At 40.3% G+C, this 22,723-nt stretch overlaps 1 protein-coding gene and 1 non-coding gene across 5 annotated transcripts in view; one reads left to right on the forward strand and one right to left on the reverse strand.

Annotated features, from left to right (window-relative positions):
- NVL (nuclear VCP like) overlaps positions 1 to 22,723 on the reverse strand; it is a 107,483-nt gene that overhangs the window by 66,837 nt on the left and 17,923 nt on the right. For all 4 annotated transcript variants that reach the window (XR_002729900.2, XR_002729901.2, XM_023203661.2 and 1 more), the window contains exons 3-11: positions 22,363 to 22,415; positions 22,177 to 22,276; positions 16,044 to 16,101; positions 12,473 to 12,745; positions 9,539 to 9,671; positions 9,241 to 9,317; positions 8,192 to 8,326; positions 4,546 to 4,647; positions 474 to 591 (exon numbers count right to left, since the gene is read on the reverse strand). Coding sequence is in view for 2 of the 4 variants with exons in the window: in XM_023203661.2 (XP_023059429.1) it covers positions 474 to 591; positions 4,546 to 4,647; positions 8,192 to 8,326; positions 9,241 to 9,317; positions 9,539 to 9,671; positions 12,473 to 12,745; positions 16,044 to 16,101; positions 22,177 to 22,276; positions 22,363 to 22,415 (1,049 nt within the window). In the remaining 2 variants the exon portion in view is untranslated. The remainder of the gene's footprint in view (positions 1 to 473; positions 592 to 4,545; positions 4,648 to 8,191; positions 8,327 to 9,240; positions 9,318 to 9,538; positions 9,672 to 12,472; positions 12,746 to 16,043; positions 16,102 to 22,176; positions 22,277 to 22,362; positions 22,416 to 22,723) is intronic.
- Positions 9,885 to 9,991, forward strand: LOC111537165. The gene has a single exon (XR_002729926.1). It is a non-coding gene; the product is annotated as a U6 spliceosomal RNA (small nuclear RNA).

A 22,723-nucleotide genomic window follows, 5' to 3' on the forward strand; every position in this document is an offset into this window, starting at 1 on the left:
TGGGAGGCTTAAATGGGAGGATCACTTGAGCCCAGGAGGTAAAGGCTGCAGTGAGCTGTAATTGTGCCACTGCATTCCAACCTGGGTGACAGAGCAATACTCTATCTCATCAATCAATCAATCCATTAATCAGAAGAAGAAGCAACCTGCAACTTGGTAATGCAAGAAACATAAAATACATACTTCAAATTTTCTTGTGTACACAAAACAAGTGCTATTTCTTTTTATTTATTTTTAGAGGTAGCATCTTGCTATGTTGCCCAGGCTGGCCTCAAACTACTAGGCTCAAGCAGTCCTCCGACCTTAGCCTCCCAAAGTGTTAGGATTACAGGCATGAGCCACTGTGCCCAGTATGACTTTTTTTTACACTATTTGATATTTATTATTTGAATATTATTTTATATCTTCATGTATTAATTATACTATTTTAAAAAATTTATTCTCTTAAAATGAATTTATTATTTTAAACTAACCATCCATGCAGGTTAGGAGTTGGGCTACAATTCTTCGTTCCATATCTTTTGAAGCAACTTCTCTTTTAGGGGTAATAGCATCAATTTCATCAATGAAAATGATACATGGTGCATTTGACTAGAAATAAAAATATCACAAAAAGACAACCATAAATACATCCCCTATACTGAAGCACAGTTAAGCATATACGTTTTTTAAAAAATCTTAAAGGTCAAGGATCATTTGCCAAAAGAATAACCCTAAAAAAGGCAGTTCACATGTATTACTTCTGATTTTTATCTGACTTAAGAGAACCAAGATGATTAAAAGTACACAGTAAGGGACCACAGATAGGGTTACACATTCATAGTCTCTCCATCAATGCATGTTTTGTGATAAATCTATTGAAATTCTTTTGTAAATTAGATACATTTGCTATGCTATGAAACAGAAACAATCATTTTGGATAAGCATATGCACAGAAAAAAAAAATTAAGACAACAAGTTTATAAACTTTAAATTAGCAAAACCAAGCTTACTAGAAACTTTATGAGGGTTTCTACCAACATAAGAATCTCCAAGCCTTTCTCTATAATTTGCTATAAGAGGAAATTGGAGAAGCACCAGAAGCTTTTAAAAAAATCTGTGAAAAATACACATAAAATTTACCATTCTAACCACTTTGGGTATATAGTTTAGTGGCATTAAATATTTTCAGACTGTTGTGTAAACGTCACCACTATCTACCTCCAGAACTTTCCCAGCATCCACACTTAAAAGTACCAGAAGCTTATTTTAAAGGCTACACTGAATAAGGAAGGATGGTAAAGTTCTAATACATCAGTGTAAAGATCACCTCCAGCTTTTTGTTTTGTTTTGTTTTTAGAAATAAACTAGATATGGTTCAGAAAGAATAAGTTAAGAGGTAAGGATCAGCTACCGAGAGTAGTCAAATTCATTGAGACAAAAAGTAAAATGGTGGTGGTGGCCAGGGACTGGTGGGAGAGAGGAATGGGGAGTTACTGCGTGGGAACATGAAGACGTTCTGGAAATGGATGTGGGTAATGATTACACAACAATATGAATGTACTTAATGCCACAGAATTGTACACTTAAAAATGTTTAAAATGGCCTTTTCAGTTGGAACTGCCATCTGCCAGTCATTAACCAAACTGATGAACACAAAGGGAAAGAGGAGAGGCACCTGATAGTTGTTCTCTAAGCCTTTCAAAAAACATGGAGCTGTTCTTTTGGCTATATATATGCAAATCTATAAGAAATGTGATATTGTAGGCTGGGCGCCATGGCTCACTCCTGTAATCCCAGCACTTTGGGAGGCCAAGGCGGGTAGATTACCAGAGGTCAGGAGTTCAAGTCCAGCCTGGCCAACATGGCGAAACCCCATCTCTATTAAACATACAAAAATTAGCCGGGCATGGTGGTGCATGTCTGTAATCCCAGCTACTCGGGAGGCTGAGGCAGGAGAATTATTTGAGCCCGGAAGGCGGAGGTTACAGTGAGCTGAGATCACGCCACTGCACTCCAGCCTGGACAACAGAGAGAGACTCCATCTCATTAAAAAAAAAAAAAAAAAAAAAAAAAAAATTACCTGGTGGGTAGTGCATGCCTGTAATCCCAGCTACTTGGGAGGCTGAGGCAAGAGAATTGCTTGAACCCAGGAAGCGGAGATTGCAGTGAGCCGACACTGTGCCACTGCACTCCAGCCTGGGCGACAGAACAAGACTCTGTCAGAAAGAAAAGGAAAAGGAAAAGGAAAGGAAGAAATGTGATACTGTAGACATCAAGGGAATGGGTACTGTTCAAAAAGGAATGTCCCACAAGTGTTACCACCGCAAAACTGGAAGAGTTTATAACGTTATCCAGCATGCTGCTGGCATTGTTGTAAAGCAGCAAGTTAAGGGCAAGATTCTTGCTAAGAAAATAATCAATGTATGAGAATCAATGTGCATATTGAGCACATTAAGCACTCTCTCTAAGAGCCGAGATAGCTTTCTGAAACGGATGGAGGAAAATGATCAGAAAAAAGAAGCAAAAGGGAAAGCATCAGCGTGCTCCACCCAGAGAAATGCACTCTGAGAACCAAAAGGAAGGAGCCTGAGCTGCTGGAACCTCTTCCCTGTGAATTCATGGCATACTAGGTGTTAAAAAATAAAAGACCTCTGGCCTGTAAAAATGTTTCTCTTCATTGAGTAAAAGTGTAGTGTCCTCTCCCCCAAAGAAACACTTAAAGCAAATTTAAATTGTTGTCCTAATTCGTTGTGTAATGTCTTTACTATTAAAATTTAATGTATTTCTTGCTGAAAGATGTGAAGTGGCTTATTGTGCAACAAATTACTCAACTGGTTAGAAAACAGCCAGGTATTATTTATGAAGTATCTGTACTGGTTTGAAGATAGTCCCTCTAAATCATCATGGAAGAAATTAAATAATTTACAAAAACTTAAAAAAATGTTTAAAATGGTAAATTCTGTTATATATATTTTACCACAAAAAAGAGATAAGGATCAGTTAAAATGAAAAAAATTGAAGAAAATTATCTAGATTTACAATCTAACAGTGATTATGCTAAGTAAGGCTGTCAGCGTCACAAGGTATCTCAAAACCATGGGAACCACCACATCTTAAAGGGAAAGATATTTAGCCTATCACTAGCTGGCTGTCTTCCCTAATCATCCTTATGACAATGTTTGCAAAAGATGCCTATGACTGCTAGATATATTACCCAGTTACAAAGGAGTAAAATTACAGGGGCCAAAAGCATCAGAAAATAAGCACATCAGTACTTGTCAGTGACCTGGAAAGTTGAATGGGGTAAAAAAAAAAAAAGAAGAAATGATGGTCATCAGAATGTGGCCTAAAGAAAGCATGGTTTTCAACCAAGTATCACTTGATTGGATTTCACCTTTTTGTTCTCTGATCCACATGCTTTACTGTACTCATTCTCATTGGGGAAGAGGGGACCAGGAAAAGCGGGGTGCTAGGCCACATATTTACTGAGCATCTACTGTGAGGTACTGTACTGGCTCAGTACTGGTTTAGTGAGAGGTTTAAACACAGAACTAACAACCTAAAGATGCCATTTGTCTCTTATCCTTATTCATCATGTTTACCATACACACAAAATTTACTACTTGTCTCTGGCTATGCCTGCCAATTTAACAATGGAATCCACTGCATTTTGGAAAACAGGCAGCACCTGAAAAAGTTCAGCTTTGCTCTGCACCCTGCGCCCTTTCCACCCTTTTTCTCTTTATCCTCCTAGTGTTGCTCACAGCTTTTTCAATGTCAGCCCACACAATAACTAAGTAGATGGCCTACCCATTCTTGTTATTTAAAATGTTTTTTTTTCTCAATTACTGCTTAAATATAATTTCTCTTCTAATTTCACACAGGCATCTAGCAGTTGTACTGGATATTCATCAGCCACTATATATTGTCAGTGCTAATAATGACATAAAATTAAACTTTTCCCCATTTTTTAGTTTTAAACACAGTGATATTTGTTCAAGTGTGAATAATATTACAGCTAATATTTACAGGGCTTGTGCTGTGTGCAAGGCACCATATCGAAGGTTTTATAAGAATTCTCTCATTTAATACTCTCAATAGCCACAGGAGATTTGGATATTACTATTGCCCTAGTTTACTAGTAAGGAATGACAGAATTTACTCTGGCATTTTTATAGTTGCTTTTATAATATCCTAAATAACAATTTTTACATTGCTTACAAGTTTTTTTTTTGGCCAAACTTAAGTTGAGGAAAGTAAAAGTGAGTGGAAAATATCATAAGGATAATATATTTTCAACATATGACTACAGTATGACAGCCCAGAATTTCTCACCAATTATATTTATGTTTGATTTCAAATGAAAAGGGTTATTTATCTAACAGTGGGTATCACTAAATCTACTTTAAATATTTAGCCATCATGCATAGCAAATTACCATGTTTATATTAATAAAAGAATGGCCAGTGAGTGGCTTAATAAATACTAGCATCAGAAAAAGCAGGATCTCTAATATAAGCTGGTAGCGTCTGCCCACCTGGCATTAGTCATTAACTGACTCACCACAGCTTGCTCAAATAGTTCTCTCAGCTTCTGCTCAGACTCTCCGGATACTCCAGACACAATCTCTGGAGCAGCCACTTTCAAAATCGGCAGGTCAAGTTCCTATGCAGACACATAAAAGAATAACCAAATACTCAAATTTTAATGGCCCTACTTTTTCTTTATCCAGTCCCCTCAAATTTTTAAAATGGCTAGTTTCCTGAGGAACTTCATCTTTTTATGTTGGCTCAGTGAAAAACACTATTTGAAAATCAATAGTTCTGGCAGGGCACGGTGGCTCAGGCCTATAATCCCACTACTTTGGGAGGCGAGGTGGGTGGATCACCTGAGGTCGGGAGTTCGAGGCCAGCCTGACCAACATGGAGAAACCACATCTTAACACTAAAAATACAAAAATTAGCCAGGCATGGTGGCGCATGCCTGTAATCCCAGCTACTCAGGAAGCCTGAGGCAGGAGAATTACTTGAACCCGGGAGGCAGAGGTTGCGGTGAGCCAAGATCACGCCATTGCAGTACAGCCTGGGCAACAAGAGCGAAACTCCGTCTCAAAAAAAAAAAAAAAAAAAAAATCAATGGTTTAATGCAAACACATTTAACTTGTTTTTATTTTATACATGTCACTATAAAATTATGTTCTCTTTTCTGAATAAAGGGTCTTGACTCTCAAGAGATATGTTACCCCCACTTAGGCCTGACCCAAAGCAATTCTTGGTTTTTTTTTTTTGGAGAGACTGTGTCTCACTATGTTGCCCAGGCTGGTCTCAAACTCCTAGCCTCAAGCAATCCTCCCACTTCAGCCTCCCAAAGTGCTGGGGTTATAGGAGTGACCATTCCTGGCCTATCAAACAATTCTTACCCATCTGCTGAGGAGATAATACAAGGGTTGTGACACAGATGTTTCCCACACATCCTGCCAGTATTTCTCCAAATCCTAACCCAGAGAGTAGCCAGTTGCTAGTTAGAGGAGTGAGACTCTTTAAGAAGAGGCCAGGTGTGGAGGCCCATATCTGTAATTCCAGCACATTGAGAGGAGTTTGAGACCAGCCTGGGCAACACAGTGAGACCCCACCTCTGCAAAAAATAATAAATTAGCCAGGCATGCTGATGCATGCCTGCAGTCCCAGTTACCTGCGAGGCTGAGGCAGAAGGATCACTTGAGCCTGAGAAGTCAAGGCTGCAATGAGCTATGATCGTGCCACTGAACTCAGCCTGGGCAACAGAGTGAAAATCTGTCTCAAGGAAAAAAAAAAAGAGAGAGAGAAGAGATACTACTGTTCTCTCATTCTTGTGCTTATTTTAAAATTTCACTTCCTCAGCCATACCTTCCTTGAATCCAACTCTAATTTGGGAATCCCAACATACCACATAGCATTTTGCACTTCTTGTCTTCCACTTATTATAGTTGTTATTACGTACAGCATTTATTTATATGAAGGACTGTTTAATATCTCTCTCATATTAGAACTAGGATTGTGGTACTTAACACTATATTCCAAAGTCTGGCATGCAGTAGTCATGTAATGGAATTATTCAACAAAAATGAAGCAAACCAATCAAGTTCCCCTTTACAAATGATTTTCTTTCACAGAACATTATTGTATTAGTGCTTGGTATAAAATGCTATTTTTCTTTTTTTTTTTTTGAGATGGAGTCTCACTCTTGTTGCCCAGGCTGGAGTGCAATGGCGTGATCTTGGCTCACCGCAACCTCCGCCTCCCTGGTTCAAGCGATTCTCCTGCCTTAGTCTCCGAGTAGCTGGGATTACAGGCTAATTTTGTATTTTTAGTAGAGATGGGGTTTCTCCATGTTGGTCAGACCGGTCTCAAACTCCCGACCTCAGATGATCCACACGCCTTGGCCTCCCAAAGTGCTGGGATTACAGGCATGAGCCACTGTGCCCGGCAAGCATGCTATTCTTCTAATTGAAGTTACTCGGATATTTTACATTACTGCCACCTACAGTTTCTGAAAAATCTGAGAGGGTTAAAATAAGATTGCAAACTTTTAATTTCACAAAGTAAGTGTCTATTATTACCATTTTAGAAAGAATCATTTTAAGGCCGGGCGCGGTGGCTCAAGCCTGTAATCCCAGCACTTTGGGAGGCCGAGACGGGCAGATCACGAGGTCAGGAGATCGAGACCATCCTGGCGAACACGGTGAAACCCCGTCTCTACTAAAAAATACAAAAAACTAGCCGGGCGGCGTGGCAGGCGCCTGTAGTCCCAGCTACTCGGGAGGCTGAGACAGGAAAATGGCATAAACCCAGGAGGCGGGGCTTGCAGTGAGCTGAGATCCGGCCATTGCACTCCAGCCTGGGCGGCAGAGCAAGACTCCGTCTTTAAAAAAAAAAAAAAAAGAAAGAATTATTTTAAAACTAAAAAGTATAAGAACATGACTCTAAATAGAAATTTTGAATAAATTTAGCTCTATGGAAAATAATATAACCCTAATTTTCTTATTTTACTGCTCCTAAGAACCACTGGGAGGGCAGGTGCTGTGGCCCATGCCTGTAATCCCAGCACTTTGGAAGACTGAAACAGGAAAACTGAGGTGGGAGGACAACTTGAGCCTGGGAGGTTGAGGCTGTAGTGAGTCATGACTGCACCATTGCACTCCAGCCTGGGTGACAGTGAAACTCTGTCTCAAAAAAATAAGTAAAATAAAATAAGTATTGGGTTAAAGGGAAAGCGAAGTAACTAAAATGTAAGCTATGTGTTAATAAAAAGGTTTGTTTAAAACTGTATTATTGGCCGGGCGCGGTGGCTCAAGCCTGTAATCCCAGCACTTTGGGAGGCCGAGACGGGCGGATCACGAGGTCAGGAGATCGAGACCATCCTGGCTAACACGGTGAAACCCCGTCTCTACTAAAAATACAAAAAAACTAGCCGGGTGAGGTGGCAGGCGCCTATAGTCCCAGCTACTCCGGAGGCTGAGGCAGGAGAATGGAGTGGCCCCGGGAGGCGGAGCTTGCAGTGAGCTGAGGTTCCGGCCACTGCACTCCAGCCCGGGCAACAGAGCAAGACTCCATCTCAAAAAAAAAAAGAAAAAAAAAAACTGTATTATTATGGCTGGGTGCGGTGGCTCACACCTGTAACCCTAGCACTTTGGGAGGCTGAGATGAGCGGATTGCCTGAGCTCAGGAGTTCGAGACCAGCCTGGGCAACAGGGTGAAACCCCGTCTCTACTAAAATGTAATAAATTAGCCGGGCATGGTGGCGTGTGCCTGTAGTCCCAGCTACTGGGGAGGCTGAGACAGGAGAATTGCTTGAACCTGGGAGGCAGAGGTTGCAGTGAGCCAAGATCCCGCCACTGCATTCCAGCCTGGGCGACAGAGTGAGAGTCCGTCTCCAAAAAAAAAAAAAGAACTGTATTATTTTACTTTCTACCTAACTCTTGCCATATAAACAATTACATACATTAAAAAAAAAAAAAAAAAAACCCTCAAGTTGCTCTGAGAAACAATAAATAAACTAAATGAATAAATACCACAAATAATATCAGCATGATAACAAAGGGATCAGTTCCAATGACTATGTTCTCTTCCTGAAGAATGCCATGTCTGGTTTACGTTGACCAAAGAGAAAAAACAAAAACAAATAATAACAACAAAAACAGCAAAAGCAAACAAGTGTCAGCAAGCCTCACCCCAGCAATTGCATGTGCAAGTAAAGTCTTTCCACAGCCTGGTGGCCCATGAAGGAGAACTCCACGAGGGGGCACGACGCCCAGGTGGTGGTACACCTCCGGGTGACGCATGTGTATGAGCATCTTGCAGACCTCCTAGCAGAGGATAAGCACAAAGACGTCTTTCAAGACAGAAGAACCAAAGTAGAATGAAATGTCCTATTTTTCGGAGCAGCAGAATGGAACAGATAGGTAGAATACACAATTTAAACTTAGATCAGAGTTTGAATCCTGGCTCTGGTACCTACTGTGTGATTTCAGCAATAACCTCTCTGAGGAGCTATTTCCTAAACTATAACATTATGTACCTTGAGGATGTAATGCAAAGTTGAAGAACATGGCCGATGAAAAAGAATAGGCATTAAAAATAAAGTTACCATTATGGCCGGGTGTGGTAGCTCATGCCTGTAATCCCAGCACTTTGGGAGGCCGAGGTGGGCAGATCACGAAGTCAGGAGATCGACACCATCCTGGCCAACATGGTGAAGCCCTGTCTCTACTAAAAATACAAAAATTAGCTGGCCATGGCGGCGTGTGCCTGTAATCCCAGCTACTCAGGAGGCTGAGGCAGGAGAAATGCTTGAACCTGGAAGGCGGAGGTTGCAGCGAGCTGAGATCACGCCACTGCACTCCAGCCTGGTGACAGAGCTACACTCCTCAAAAAAAAAAAAAGCAAAAAACAAAACAAAACAAAAACAAAAACATAAAAAATAAATACAGTTACCATTACTATTAGTACTATTAAGACAATATTACTTATAAAACATGGATCTTTAAAAAACATGGATCTTTATATATATATACTATAATCAAAATAATAGAAAAGTTCAAAATAGTATGCATCTTTTCTCCTGCAACGCCCTAAAGGGTACAGGTCAGGTTTGCCCTTCTCAACCTTCCCAGTTTCCTTTTCTATACTCAGATCATATTAGAAACAAAGAGGTAGGCTTTTTTTTCATAACTGATTAGTAATATATCCATTTGAGGTAGAATTCAGAATTTGCACTAACTTTTAATGTCATATCATTGCCTCCCACATCTTCAAACTTCACGTTGGAGATCTGGAATTCTAACCCCCTGGCTTTAGCTGGTAAACAAAAATGAGGAGATGAAACGATTAATGGTTCAGTAGTAACTCATAATTATAATGAATAGTCTTTAAGTAAACAAAGGTCCATTAAATATAGAAACATTTTCTGATAAACATTTCTGTACATAGAAGGTCCCTCAAGCAAAACAGCTTGGACCAGAATGATGTTTCTCTCACAGCAAACACGACCACTGCCACCAACAAGACTCACACCTTACCTTTCTTTTGCAGGACAGCTTCAATTTCTCCATCTACTTCCTGAAGATCTTCTTTCTTCCTTTTGCTTCCTTTATTCTTTAGCCTGCCTTTCCGTTTCATATCACTCTCCAAAAGAGAAGAATCTTTTGAACCCTGAAAAGAAAATAAATTTAAATATGCCATGCTTCAAATTCTATGCCAATAATTGTTTTATTTTTTAAAGAGGGGCATTGTAAAGAAAATTAATTCCTGCCCTAGCACTTTCACCTCTGTTAACTATTACCAATCTCTTTGCTCAAAGATGCTGTCTATTGGGAATGTCCTTCTCCTCATGCCCTTAAAGCTCAATTTAAATCTTAACATTTGGTGCAGGCCTTGGCAGCACATATACTAAAATTGGAATGATACAAAGAAGATTAGTATGGTCCCTGTGCAAGGATGACATGGAAATTTGTGAAGCATTCCATATGGGGGGAAAAAAAGAAAAAAGAAATCTTAACATTTGAATGCCACTTCTTTTCCAGATTTTTTCAGTTAGAGGTTTTTGTTTTGTTTTGTTTTGTTTTGTTTTTTGAGACAGAGTTTCGCTCTTGTCACCGAGGCTGGAGTGCAACGGCGTGATCTCAGCTCACTGCAACTCTGCCTCCTAGATTCAAACGTTTCTCCTGCCCCAGCCTCCCAAAAGTAGCTGGGACTACAGATGCCCACCACCACGCCCAGTTAATTTTTATATTATTAGTAGAGATGGGGTTTTGCCATGTTGGCCAGGCTGGTATCGAACTCCTGACCTCAGGTGATCTGCCCATCTCAGCCTCTCAAAATGCTGGGATTAGAGGCATGAGACACACTGCAAGGCCCTCTTTCAGTTAGATTTAACCTCGTCTTCACATTCCCAGGACACTGTATTTGCAACTATTATCAGTTAGCATAATCTGCCATGTATGAGTGATTTACTTATCTCTGTCTCTCTCTCTGAATCGTGAGCTCCTTGATTAAGGACACTGATATTTGCCTTTTATTTCTCACTGAGTCTTCTACGTAGTTGTCTTCATCTGACAGCTGATGATTCACTAAATTAAATATGACTATAGAGTTGCTTTGACAGTCATAACAAATTCAGACAAGCACACTGGGACACACCTGTAGCCCCAGCTACCTGAGAGGCAGAAGGACCACTTGAGTTCAGGGTTTCGAGGCTATAATGTTCTGTGATCATGCCTGCGAAAAGTGACTGCACTCCAGCCTGGGCAATGCAGCAATACTCCAACTCTTAAAAAAAAAATTTTTTTTTTTTGAGATGGGATCTCGTTCTGTCGCTCAGGCTGGAGTGCAGTGGCACGAACTCAGCTCACTGCAAGCTCCGCCTCTTGGGTTCACGCCATTCTCCTGCCTCAGCCTCCTAATACTTTTTGTATTTTTAGTAGAGATGAGGTTTCACCATGTTAGCCAGGATAGTCTCAATCTCCTGACCTTGTGATCCGCCTGCCTTGGCTTTCCAAAGTGCTGGGATTACAGGTGTGAGCCACCACGCCCAACCAAAAAAAATTTTTTTAAAGTATAATTCAGGCTGAGGTGGGTGGATCACTTGAGCTCAGAAGTTCAAGACCAGCCTGAGCAACATGGCCAAACCCCATCTCTACAAAAAATACAAAACTTAGCCAGGTGTGGTGGTGGGCACCTGTAGTCCCAGCTACTTGGAAGGCTGAGGTGGGAGGATGGCTTATGCCCAGCAGGTGGAGGTTACAGTGAGTTGTGATCATGCCACTGCACTATGTCAGCCTAGGTGACAAGGCAGACCCCGTCTCAAACCAAAAAAAGTAATTCAGCATTAAGACTCGAGTTCTTGCCCACCATAACAATGTTCTCTATAGATGGATGACACGGATAATTAAAGCAAAGAGATTTGGACAGCCCTATTAATAAATCAAAAGGGGAAAGGTTCTGCCAAATCAAAGGGCTTGGTTCTTAGAAACCAGTTGAAGCATCATTGTCTATGAGGAATATGTGAGTCACATACGAAATTCATTTAATAATCTATTTTACTTAACCCAGTATATCCAAAATATTATCATTTCAACAGTCAATATAAAAAATTATTAATGAGATGTTTTACATTCTATATTTTTTAGTAAGTCTTCAAAGTCTAATGTACACTTTAAGTTAATAGCACATCTCAATTTGGACACTAAATTTTCACGGGAAACACTTGATTTGTACTTAGAGTTTGTAAAATTTACAGCTGAGGAAATAGATTCACATACCTAACAGGGTGGTAGGAGATGAAACTAAAGAGAAAGCCAGGCAGCCAAATCATGAAGGACTTTAGTGGCTGTCACAGGTCTTTGGATTTGAGACTGAATGAAGCCACTGGAGGGTTTTAAATAGAAGAATGATAATATGTGATGGCTCATGCCTATAATCCCAGAACTTTAGGAGTCTGAGGCGGGTGGATCGCTTGACCCCAAGAGTTCAAGACCAGCCTGGGCAACACGGCAAAACTCCATCTCTAGAAAAGATATAAAAGTGAGCTAGGTGTGGTGACGCACACCGGTAGTCCTAGTTACATAGGAGGCTGAGGTCGCAGACGGCTTGAGCCCAGAAGGCAGAGGTTACAGTAAGCCAAGATCACATCACTGCACTCCAGTCTTGGTGACAGAGCCAGATCCAGTCTCAAAAAAAAAAAAAAGCTGTCTCAGTGTGAAGAATAAACTAGGGGAACAAGAAAGGACACAGACTCCAGCTGGAAGGCTGTTTCAATAATTAAGTCAAGAACAAGAAAAGGCTTAGACTAGGGATAGAAAGAATGGCAAGTAGTGCGATGTGATCAAATTCTCCATATATTTCAAAGTTCTTATGTCTTCCACAAAGCACAAGTATCTGCTTGATACTGTATTCAATTAAAAGGTCAAAATGTACTTCGATGATATGGGGCTAAAATTTCATTACAAAAATACCTGTATCTCAGTTATTGACTTCTTAGGATCACTTTTCTCATCTGATAGGTCCAAGAAAAAACTGTCCTTCTTTCCACTTGGGGTTTTGTCAATAAACCATCCTCCCTCAGAATCTTTGGCAGGGGTCTTCAAGGGAAAAGAGTCTGTTTTGGAACTTATCCGTGGTGTTGAAGAGGTGGTTTCTCTTTGCTCCATCTCAGGAGTATTTGAAACAGAATCAGGATTTCCTTTTCGATACAAAGACAGCAGGGAACTGTTCATGTGATTTGCTGACTGGCAGAAACATAAAACAAAATTTAAGCATAAATTACTCAATAGGTACTCATAAAAGTTGTACTGCCTATAGTAACGTTTTCTTTATTTTGTTTTTTAACAACTTCTCTCAGAACATTTCTTTTTTTTTTTTAAATTATTTTTTTTTTATTATTATACTTTAAGTTCTAGGGTACATGTGCATAACGTGCAGGTTTGTTACATATGTATACTTGTGCCATGTTGGTGTGCTGCACCCATCAACTCGTCAGCCTCTCAGAACATTTATAATCAGAATATATAGGTGTTAGGCTGGGCACAGTGGCTCATGCCTGTAATCCCAGCACTTTGGGAGGCTGAGGTGGGCAGATCACTTGAGGTCAGGAGTTCAAGATCAGCCTAGCCAACATGGTGAAACACCATCTTTACTAGAAATACAAAAATTAGTTGGGCGCAGTGGCAGGCACTTGTAATCCCAGCTACTTGGGAGGCTAAGGCAGAAGAATCACTTGAACCTGGCAGGCAGAAGTTGCAGTGAGCCGAGATCGCGCTACTGCACTCCAGCCTGGGTGACAGAGTGAGACTCCACCTCAAAAAAAAAAAAAAAAAGAAAAGAATATATGGGTGTTCACAATAAGATGACTTGCAAACAAGCATTTACTATTCAAAAAGACTTCGTTCCAATGAAAAACCAATTCATAATTGGTGGTTAAATAAAATAAGTAAGTATGGTTGCTTCTAAAAAAAATACACTAAAGAAGTATGAAAATGAGCTGGTTGCCAATGAGAGTCATTATTATTCCATTAAATCAAAATTGGGGCTAGGCGTGGTGGCTCATGCCCTGTAATCCCAACGCTTTGGGAGGCCAAACTGGGAAAACTGCTTGAGGCCTGGAGTTCGAGACTATCCTGAGCAACATAGGGAGACCCTGTCTCTACAAAAATTTAAAATTTACCCAGACATGGTGGCACATGTCTGTTATCCCAGCTACTTGGGAGGCTGAGGTAGGAGGACAACTTGAGTCCAAGAGTTTGAGGTTGCAGTGAGCTAGGACCATGCCACTGTACTCCAGCCTGGGTGACACAGCGAGACCCTGTCCCCACAAAAATTGGATCAAATATTTTGATAATAAAGTCAAAACTGATACACCAAGGGAAAAAATAAAAAGCAAATTATAAATAATATGACAAACAGTTGGCCCTCTATATCCAAGGGTTCTGCATCCAGGGATTCAATGAACCTCAATCGAAAATATTTGGGAAACAAAAAGCAATAAAAAAAAAACCAATAAAAATAATATAAATATTAAGAAATACAGTGTAAGCTGGGCATGGTGGCTCACGTTTGTAATCCCAGCACTTTGGGAGGCCAAGGTGGGTGGATCACTCAAGGCCAGGAGTTCAAGACCGGCCTGGTCAACACGGTGAAACCCCATCTCTACTAAAAACACCAAAAATTAACTAGGTGTGGTGGTGCATGCCTGTAATCCCAGCTACTCAGGAGGCTGAGGCATGAGAATCACTTGAACTTGGGAGGCAGAGGTTGCAGTGAGCCAAGATGACGCTACTCCACTCCAGTTTGGGCGACGAAGTGAGACCCTGCCTGTAATCCCAGCTACTCAGGAGGCTGAGTCAGGAGAATTGCTTGAGCCTGGGAGGCAGAGGTTGCAGTGAGCTGAGATTGCACCACTGCACTCCAGCTTGGGCAACAGAGTGAGACTCCCTTTCAAAAAAAAAAAAGAAAGAAATAGTGTCAAAACTATTTACATCTTATTTACATTGTATTAGGTATTACAAGTAATCCAGAGATAATTTAAAGTATACAAGAGGATGTATATAAGGTTATATGCAAATATGATGCCATTTTACATGAGGGACCTGAACATGTGCAGGTATTCATGTGGGGCCCTAGGGCCAATCCCCCATGGAGGGTGAGGGCTGACTATACTATCTCCATATTCTCCTTTAATCAAGCCTCTTCATTAATAATGCCATCTCCTTGACAAAAAGTATATCCCTTTTTCCATTTTTACTATTAATTACTCTATTCTTGTCTGCCCTTATTTCTAGCTATCCTCTTCCCTTCTTTTTCCTTGTATAACTGACTTATAACACAAATACTGGAAGCATGGTTAATCCATCACCAATACTGAACACGGAAAGTGTTCAATTATTTATTGATGAAGATGTCTAAAGTCTCTTATTCTATTCCCTGTCCTTCCTCTCTCCCTCCCTTTAGCCCTAATCCTTTTTTTCTTTCCCTCTTTCTTTCCTTCTCTTCTCTCTCTCTCTTTTGCCATAAGGTCTGTCACCCAGGCTGAAGTAGAATGGCACAATCATAGCTTACTGCAGCCTCAAACTCCTAGGCTCAAGCGATCCTCCAGCATCAGCCTTCTCAGTAGCTAGGACTATGGGTGTACGCCACCAGACCTAGCTAATTTTTGTTTGTATTTTGTAGAGACAGAGTCTTGCTGTGTTGCCCAAGCTGGTCTTGAACCCTCAGCCTCCCAAAGTGCTGGGATTACAGACGTGAGCCATAGCACCTGGCTTTTTATTCTATTCCTTACTAATTTTTTTTTTTTTTTTTTGAGACAGGATCTGGTTTTGTTGCTCAGGCTGGAGTGCAGTGGTGCAATCCCAGCTCACTGCAACCTCTGCCTCCTGGGCTCAAGTGATCCTCCCACCTCAGCTTCCTGAGTAGCTGGGACCACAGGTGCAAGGCATTCATTACACCTGGCTAATTTCGGGGGGTTTTTTTGGTAGAGATGGGGTTCTGCCATGTTGCATAGGCTGGTCTCGAACTCCTCGGCTGAAGTGATCCACCTTCCTTGGCCTTCCAAAGTGCTAGGATTACAGGTGTGAGCCACGACAGCTAACCTTATTTTTTTTAAAAGACAGGGTCTCACTCTGTCACCTACGCTGGAGTAAAGTGGCACAATCACAGCTCACTGCAACTCACTGCAGCCTCAACCTCCGGGGCTCAAGTGATTGATTCTCCCACCTCAGCCCCCCCAGGTAGCTGGGATCACAGGTACATGCCACCATGCCCGGCAAATTTTTGTATTCTTTATAGAGACAAGGTTTCACCATGTTGGCCAGGCTTATTTTTTAGTACTTTTTATAGAGACAGGGTTTTGCCATGTAGGCCAGGATGGTCTCAAATCCCTGGGTTCAAGTGATCTGCCTGCCTCAGCCTCCCAAAGTGCTGGGATTACAGATGTGAGTCACCATGCCCAGCTCTTACTGAGTTTTTCAAAGGAGGTATCATAACAACTCAAAAAGAAAATATCAAAGTGAACCCACTAAATGTTTGGCTTACCTGTGGATCTGGGTAGTCTTCCATACTTGAATCATCATCAGAATAGCTTTCAGTATACCTCAGTAAAAAGAGGGAAAAATGTTTTAAAGACTTTCTCTCCCATATCCTAAAAAAATGATTACCCAACACAAGTATATTCAGGCAAACGATTATGGTGGTTAAGAGTCCAAACTCTGGAATCAGAGAAACTAGGATTCAAAATCCAACTTAACCAGTTATTACTTAACCTCTCTGTCAGCTTCCTTATCTATAAAACGGAGATTTAATAAGTAATGTCTATCTCCCAGAGTTATCAAAGGATTAAATAAACGCTTGCAAAGTCCTTATGCATTTACAATATATAATAAATGCAAAATATATTATAGTTATATTTATCCTAGCAATAAATAAAAGATACAAATTCCCTCAGGCCCAAGGGTCTCATTTGGGGATATCAGATTCAGGTAGAGAAAATATTTCAGCAACCTATAATTAAGCACTCTGAGTAACAAATTCACAAAGTCAACATGACCAAACCATGTAACCAAATACAACTTCTCCAAGACTGTTCATCAGGGATGAAGGAGCAAATAAATTTCCTGTATCAAAAAAGAAGTATAAATCCTAATAAACTACAAGCTGAGAATGTAGTCTTAATTCATTATAACTGAAAGTTGTTATCTAATAGCTTCAAGTAACTTCAGGACTCTGCTAGTATTTAAAACTTCTTCAGAAATTATTTAAATAGGCCCGGCGCGGTGGTTCACGCCTGTAATCCCAGCACTTTGGGAGGCCGAGGCAGGTGGATTACCTGAGGTCAGGAGTTCACAGAGACCAGTCTGGTCAACACGGTAAAACCCCGTCTCTACTAAAAATACAAAACTCAGCCAGGTGTGGTGGCACATCCCAGCTACTTGGGAGGCTGAGGCAGAATTGCTTGAGCCCAGGATATGGAGGTTGCAGTGAGCCAAGATCGTGCCACTGTGCTCCAGCCTGGCTGACAGTATGAGACTCTGTCTCAAAAAAAAAAAAAAAAAAATTATTTAAATAAGAAAAGGACTTTTTTTTTTTTTGTAGAAAGCTTCATATGAATGCAACGAAATGCTGTTATAATTAAGATATTAAGATACAAATTACAGCCTGGGCAACCAAGGGAGACTGTGTCTCTAGAAAAAAATTAAAAAATTAGCTGGGCATGCTGGTGCACACCTGTAGTCCCAGCTACTTGTGAGGCTGAGGTGGGAGGATCACTTGGGCCTGGGACGTCAAGACTGCGGTGAGCAATGATTGTGCCAGTGCACTGAAGCCTGGGTGACAGAGCAAGACCCTGTCTCAAAAAAAAAAAAAAAAAAACCAGCAAATTCTATGTTCATTAAAATTAATCAGTATTACTTGGGAGCAATTCTAATCAATGTAAATAAGGTATATCATTCAACTATTTGGAAAAAAAAAAGTTTTGCCTTACAACTTATGCCCTAAAGAAAGAAAAAAAATTCCAAGTGGATTAAAGAGTTAAACATCGTAAAGAAAGAAGAAAAAAGTGTAAGTAATTATTCTACACACTCTTGTGAGAGAGGTCTTTCTAAGCATATCAGCATAAACCAAAACGAAAAAGACTGAGAGATCTGACTACATAAAAATGCAAAACTTCTCTAATCAAAAGACGGTGCAAACAAAAATTAAAAGGGAAGTGGCAACATGGGGAAAGCAGTTGTAACACATATAAAAAGAGGTATATTTTAGGCAAAACACTCCGACAACTAATAAGGAAAATTCAAATACCTCTCAAATGAAATAGAAAAAAACCCATAAAGCGAGCCATTCACAAAACAAATATGAAATAACAAAAAAACTAACCTCAGTAATCATAAAATAACAAAGAAAAATATGATCAAGGCCAGGAGCAGTGGCTCAAGCCTGTGATCCCAGAACTTTGGGAGGCCGAGGTGGGCGGATTGCCTGAGGTCAGGAGTTCAAGACCAGCCTGGCCAACATGATGAAACCCTGTCTCCACTAAAAATACAAAAACTGGCCAGGAGTGGTGGTGGACGCCTGTAGTCCCAACTACTCAGGAGGCTGAGGCAGGAGAATTGCTTGAATTCGGGAGGCCGAGGATGCAGTGAGCCGAGATCGCACCACTGGACTCCATCCAGCCTGGGTGACAGAGCAAGACTCCGTCTCAAAAAGAGAGAAAAAAAAAAAAGATCAATATTTTGCCTATAAAAACAGCAAAGATAAATTATAGTATAACTAAGATTGCAGGGATGCAGAGAAATGTGCCCTTTATACAAAGTTGTTGGGAATATAAACTGAGGCAACATTTTTAGGAAGGTAAGTCCAAATGCACGAGAAATCTCAAAAATATCAATCTTTGAGAAATTCCACCTCAAAAATTCAACATAAAAAAAGTGATGTGGGCTGGGCGCAGTGGCTCACGCCTGTAATCCCAGCACTTTGGGAGGCCAAGGCGGGTGGATCACAAGGTCACGAGATCGAGATCATCCTGGCAAACACGGTGAAACCTCGACTCTACTAAAAATAGAAAAATTAGCCGGGAGTGATGGCGGGCACCTGTAGTCCCAGCTACTCGGGGGGCTGAGTCAGGAGAATGGCGTGAAGCAGAGTTTGCAGTAAGCCGAGATCACGCCACTGCACTCCAGCCTGGGCCACAGAACCAGACTCCATCTCAAAAAAAAAAAAAAAAACAAAAGTGATGTGTACAAAGATATATGCAGTAAAGAGTTATTTATAATGCAACAGTGTGACACAAACAAATACTCATGAATATGGAACTGAAGAAAATTATGATAAATTTAAATGAAAAAGGCTGAGCTACAAACAGTAAAATGGGGCTATCACCCCAAATCCTATAGACATTAAAAGGATGACAAGAGAATATTGCAGAAGCATTACGCCAACAAATTCCACACCTGAGAGAAAATGAACAAATGATTTAAAAATACAATTTATCACAATTGACATAAGGAGAGATGTAAAGAAGAGCTGTATATCTAGCAAAATTAAAATTTATCAAAATCCTTCAGAAAAAGAAGACTCTGGGGGAAGTTGATTCTAGGCCTAGATAAACTCTGGGTGAACACTAATAAATATTCAAAAAAGAATTTCCATAATTTGTTTTCATAAAATAGAGAACAAAAGAACACTTTCCCACTAATATCATGAGGCCGGTGTAACCTTAACAACAAAACATGACAGACATTCGAAAAATGAACAAAAGAAAATTCGGATCAATATGACACACAAATGCATCTGTAGAAAATATGACACACAAATGTGATCGGATCAATATGACACACAAATGCATCAATATGACACACAAATGCATCTGTAGAAAACATCTGTAGAAAAAGATTAGTAAACTGAATCCAATTAATACCCTTTTTTTCGAAAATTAGCCGGGCATGGTGGCAGGTGCCTGTAATCCCAGCTACTCAGGAGGCTGAGGCAGGAGAATGGCTTAAACCCGGGAGGCAGTGGTTGCAGTGAGCCGAGATCACGCTATTGCACTCCAGCCTGGGCAACAAGAGCGAGACTCCATCTCAAGAAAACAACATCAAACAAATACTCTTTTTCTTTTTTTTTTTTCTTCAGAGACTAGATCTCATTCTGTCACCCAGGCTGGGGTGCAGTGGCATAATTATAGCTCATTGTAACCTTCAACTCTGGGGCTCAAGCAATCCTCCAACCTCAGCTACCAAAGAAGCTGGGATAGAATCATGCACCGCCATGCCTGGCTAATTTTTAAATTTTCTGTAGAGACAGAGTCTCGCTATGTCGCTCAGGCTGCCAACAATACATTAAAAAGATAACATATCAGGACCAACTAGTGTTTATCCCCGGAATGCAAGATTGGCTTAATACTGGGAACCAATGTAATTCACCAAATTAATAGACTAAAGGGGAAAGGCCATAATGAGATGTTTCAACAGATGCATAAAAGCATCTGACAAATGCAAATATCTATTCATGACAAAAATTCTCAGCAATCTAGGAATATTAGGAAACTTCCTCAATCTGACACAGGACATCTACAAAAAAACCTAAAGCTAACGTCATATTTACAGTGAAATACTACTGACAATTAAACACTGACCATACCAAATATTAGCAATTTGTGGAAAGAGTAGAATTCTCATAAACTGCTAATGTAAAAGTAAAATGGTACAAATACATTGGAAAATAGTTTGGCAATTTCTTAAATATGCATCTATCACATGACCCAGCTATTCCAGTCTTACATATTTAATAAAGGAAATGAAAATACTGTCCACATAAAGACCTGGACATAAATGTTCATCGCAGCTTAATTTGTAATAGCCAGAAACTGGAAACAAACCAACTGCCCAACAAGAGATAAACAGATAGGTCAGGCAAGGCAGTTCACACCTGTAATCCCAGCACTCTGGGAGTCTGAGGCAAGAGAATTGCTTGAGCCCAGTGGTATGAGAGCAGCCTGGAAACATAGTGAGACCCTGTTTCTACAAAAAATTAGAAACTTAACTGGGCATGGTAGCATGCACCTGTATGGGAGAATCACTTGAGCCCAGGAGGTAGAGGCTGCAGTGAGTTGTGATATGCCACTCCACTACATTCTAGCCTGGGCAACAAAGTGAGACCCTGTCTCAAAAAAACAAAAACAAAAAAAAGATAAACAGATAAAATAATTGTGGCATGTCCACACATACTCATCAATAAAAAGCAATGAACTATTGATACACACAACATTGATAAATCTCAAAATCATTTTGCTAAGTGAAAGAATGAAAGAATCCAGACTTTAAAAGTATGATTCCAAATAAAATTCTACAAAATGCAATGTAACACACAGTGACAGAAAGCAAATCAATGGTTGCCTAAAGCTGGGTGCTATGGCTCACACCTATAATCCCAACACTTTGGGAGGCTGAAGCAGGCAGACTGCTTGAGCCCAGAAGTTTAAGACCAACCTGGGCAACATGGCAAAACCCTGTTTCTACAAAAAATTAGCTAGGTGTGGTAGCATGTGCCTACAGCTACTTGGGAGGCTGAAGTAGAAGAATCAAGTAACCTGGGAAGTCAAGGCTGCAATGCGCTGTGATCGAACTCCAGCCTGGGTGACAGAGTAAAACACTGTCTCAAAAAAAAAAAAAGAAAAAAGTTTGCCTAGAAACAGGGGTGGAGGGAGAAATGAATTGCAAAGGGGAACAAGAAGACTTTTGATATTTATGGAAAGGTTCAGTATCTTGCTTATGGTGATAGTTCAATGAGTATATACCTACGTCAAAACGTAACAAATTGTACACTTTAAAAACATAGAGCTTGGCTGGGTGGGCACAATGGCTCATGCCTGTAATCCCAGCACTTTGGGAGGCCGAGGTGGGTGGATCACTAGATGTCAGGAGTTTGAGACCAGCCTGGCCAACATGGTGAAACCCCGTCTCTACCAAAAACATAAAAAAGTAGCCGGGTGTGGTGGCACATGACTGTAACCCCAGCTACTTGGGAGGTTAAGGCAGGAGAATCACTTGAATCCAGGAGTCGGAGGTTGCAGTGAGCCGAGATCATGCCACTGCACTCCAGCCTAGGTGACAGAGTGAGACTTAATCTCAAAAAAAAAAAAAAAAAAAAAAAAAAACTAGAGCTTACTGATGTCAATTATACCTCAATAAAGATACTTTTAAAACTCTCAATACCATTTCTTAAACAAAATTAACTGGCACCTTTTTATATATCTGACGTTGTGTTAGGGCAGAAGAAGAAGGTAATGAGACAGTACTGTTGGTAATGCAAACAAGTAAGCAAATAATTTCAATGCCATATGATATCATAAGGATTATAACAAATATCTGTAACTAGAAGCTAAGGAACATTTAAAAAGGGGTCTTAGGCCTAATAAAAGCAGTAACATTTCAACTGATTCTTGAGGGCTGAGTGGGAGTTTGTGAAAGGGAAATGATACTCTAACTCAACAAAACCACAGCCACAGAGAATTTGATCTCTTTGGGGAATAAAGAACATTCAATATGGCTGAAGAGGTTAGGTAAATACTACGCAGGGCTTTGTTGGCAAGGAAGAGCCACTGAAAGTTTTACAAGCAGGAATGTAACGTGACAAGGTTCATGGTTTAAAAAAACGCTGCATTTTGTATACTTACTCATTGTCCTCTTCACCTTGTCTTGCTCTTTTTGCTAAATGTTTATCTTCTAATTCTGTTAAATTCTTAAGTTCCTTCTCACTACTAATTATGCTAAATACTGAAACAAAAAGAAAAATGTTATGAGCTAAAACAATTGTTTATATAACTTTACTGATAATTTAGCTCTAACAATAAAAGACTCACCTTTTTCTACCTGAATCCTAAAAGCATTTCTTTTTCTTCGACCATAGTCTATACTGAAAAAAGAAAACATGAAGTTTAGCATAGTAGTTTCCACCAATATTTTTCCATTAAGTTCAATCTACATGGATCAAATAAATTTGCATGAATATTTCATTATGTTACAGTATAGATACTTGCCATAAACCTATTTTCAAACTTCTAAGTTTATATATTTACTATTGTGACCCTTTTCCATTTTTTCCCTTTTTTTTTTTTTTTTTTTTTTTTGGGGGGGAGTCTCGCTCTGTCCCCGGCTGGGTGCCGGTGGCCGGGTTTCCCCCCCCCCAAGCCCCCCCCCCCGGGTCCTGGCCATTCCCCTCCC

This window comes from Piliocolobus tephrosceles, chromosome 1, assembly GCF_002776525.5.
Source record: "Piliocolobus tephrosceles isolate RC106 chromosome 1, ASM277652v3, whole genome shotgun sequence".
NCBI lineage: Eukaryota > Metazoa > Chordata > Mammalia > Primates > Cercopithecidae > Piliocolobus > Piliocolobus tephrosceles.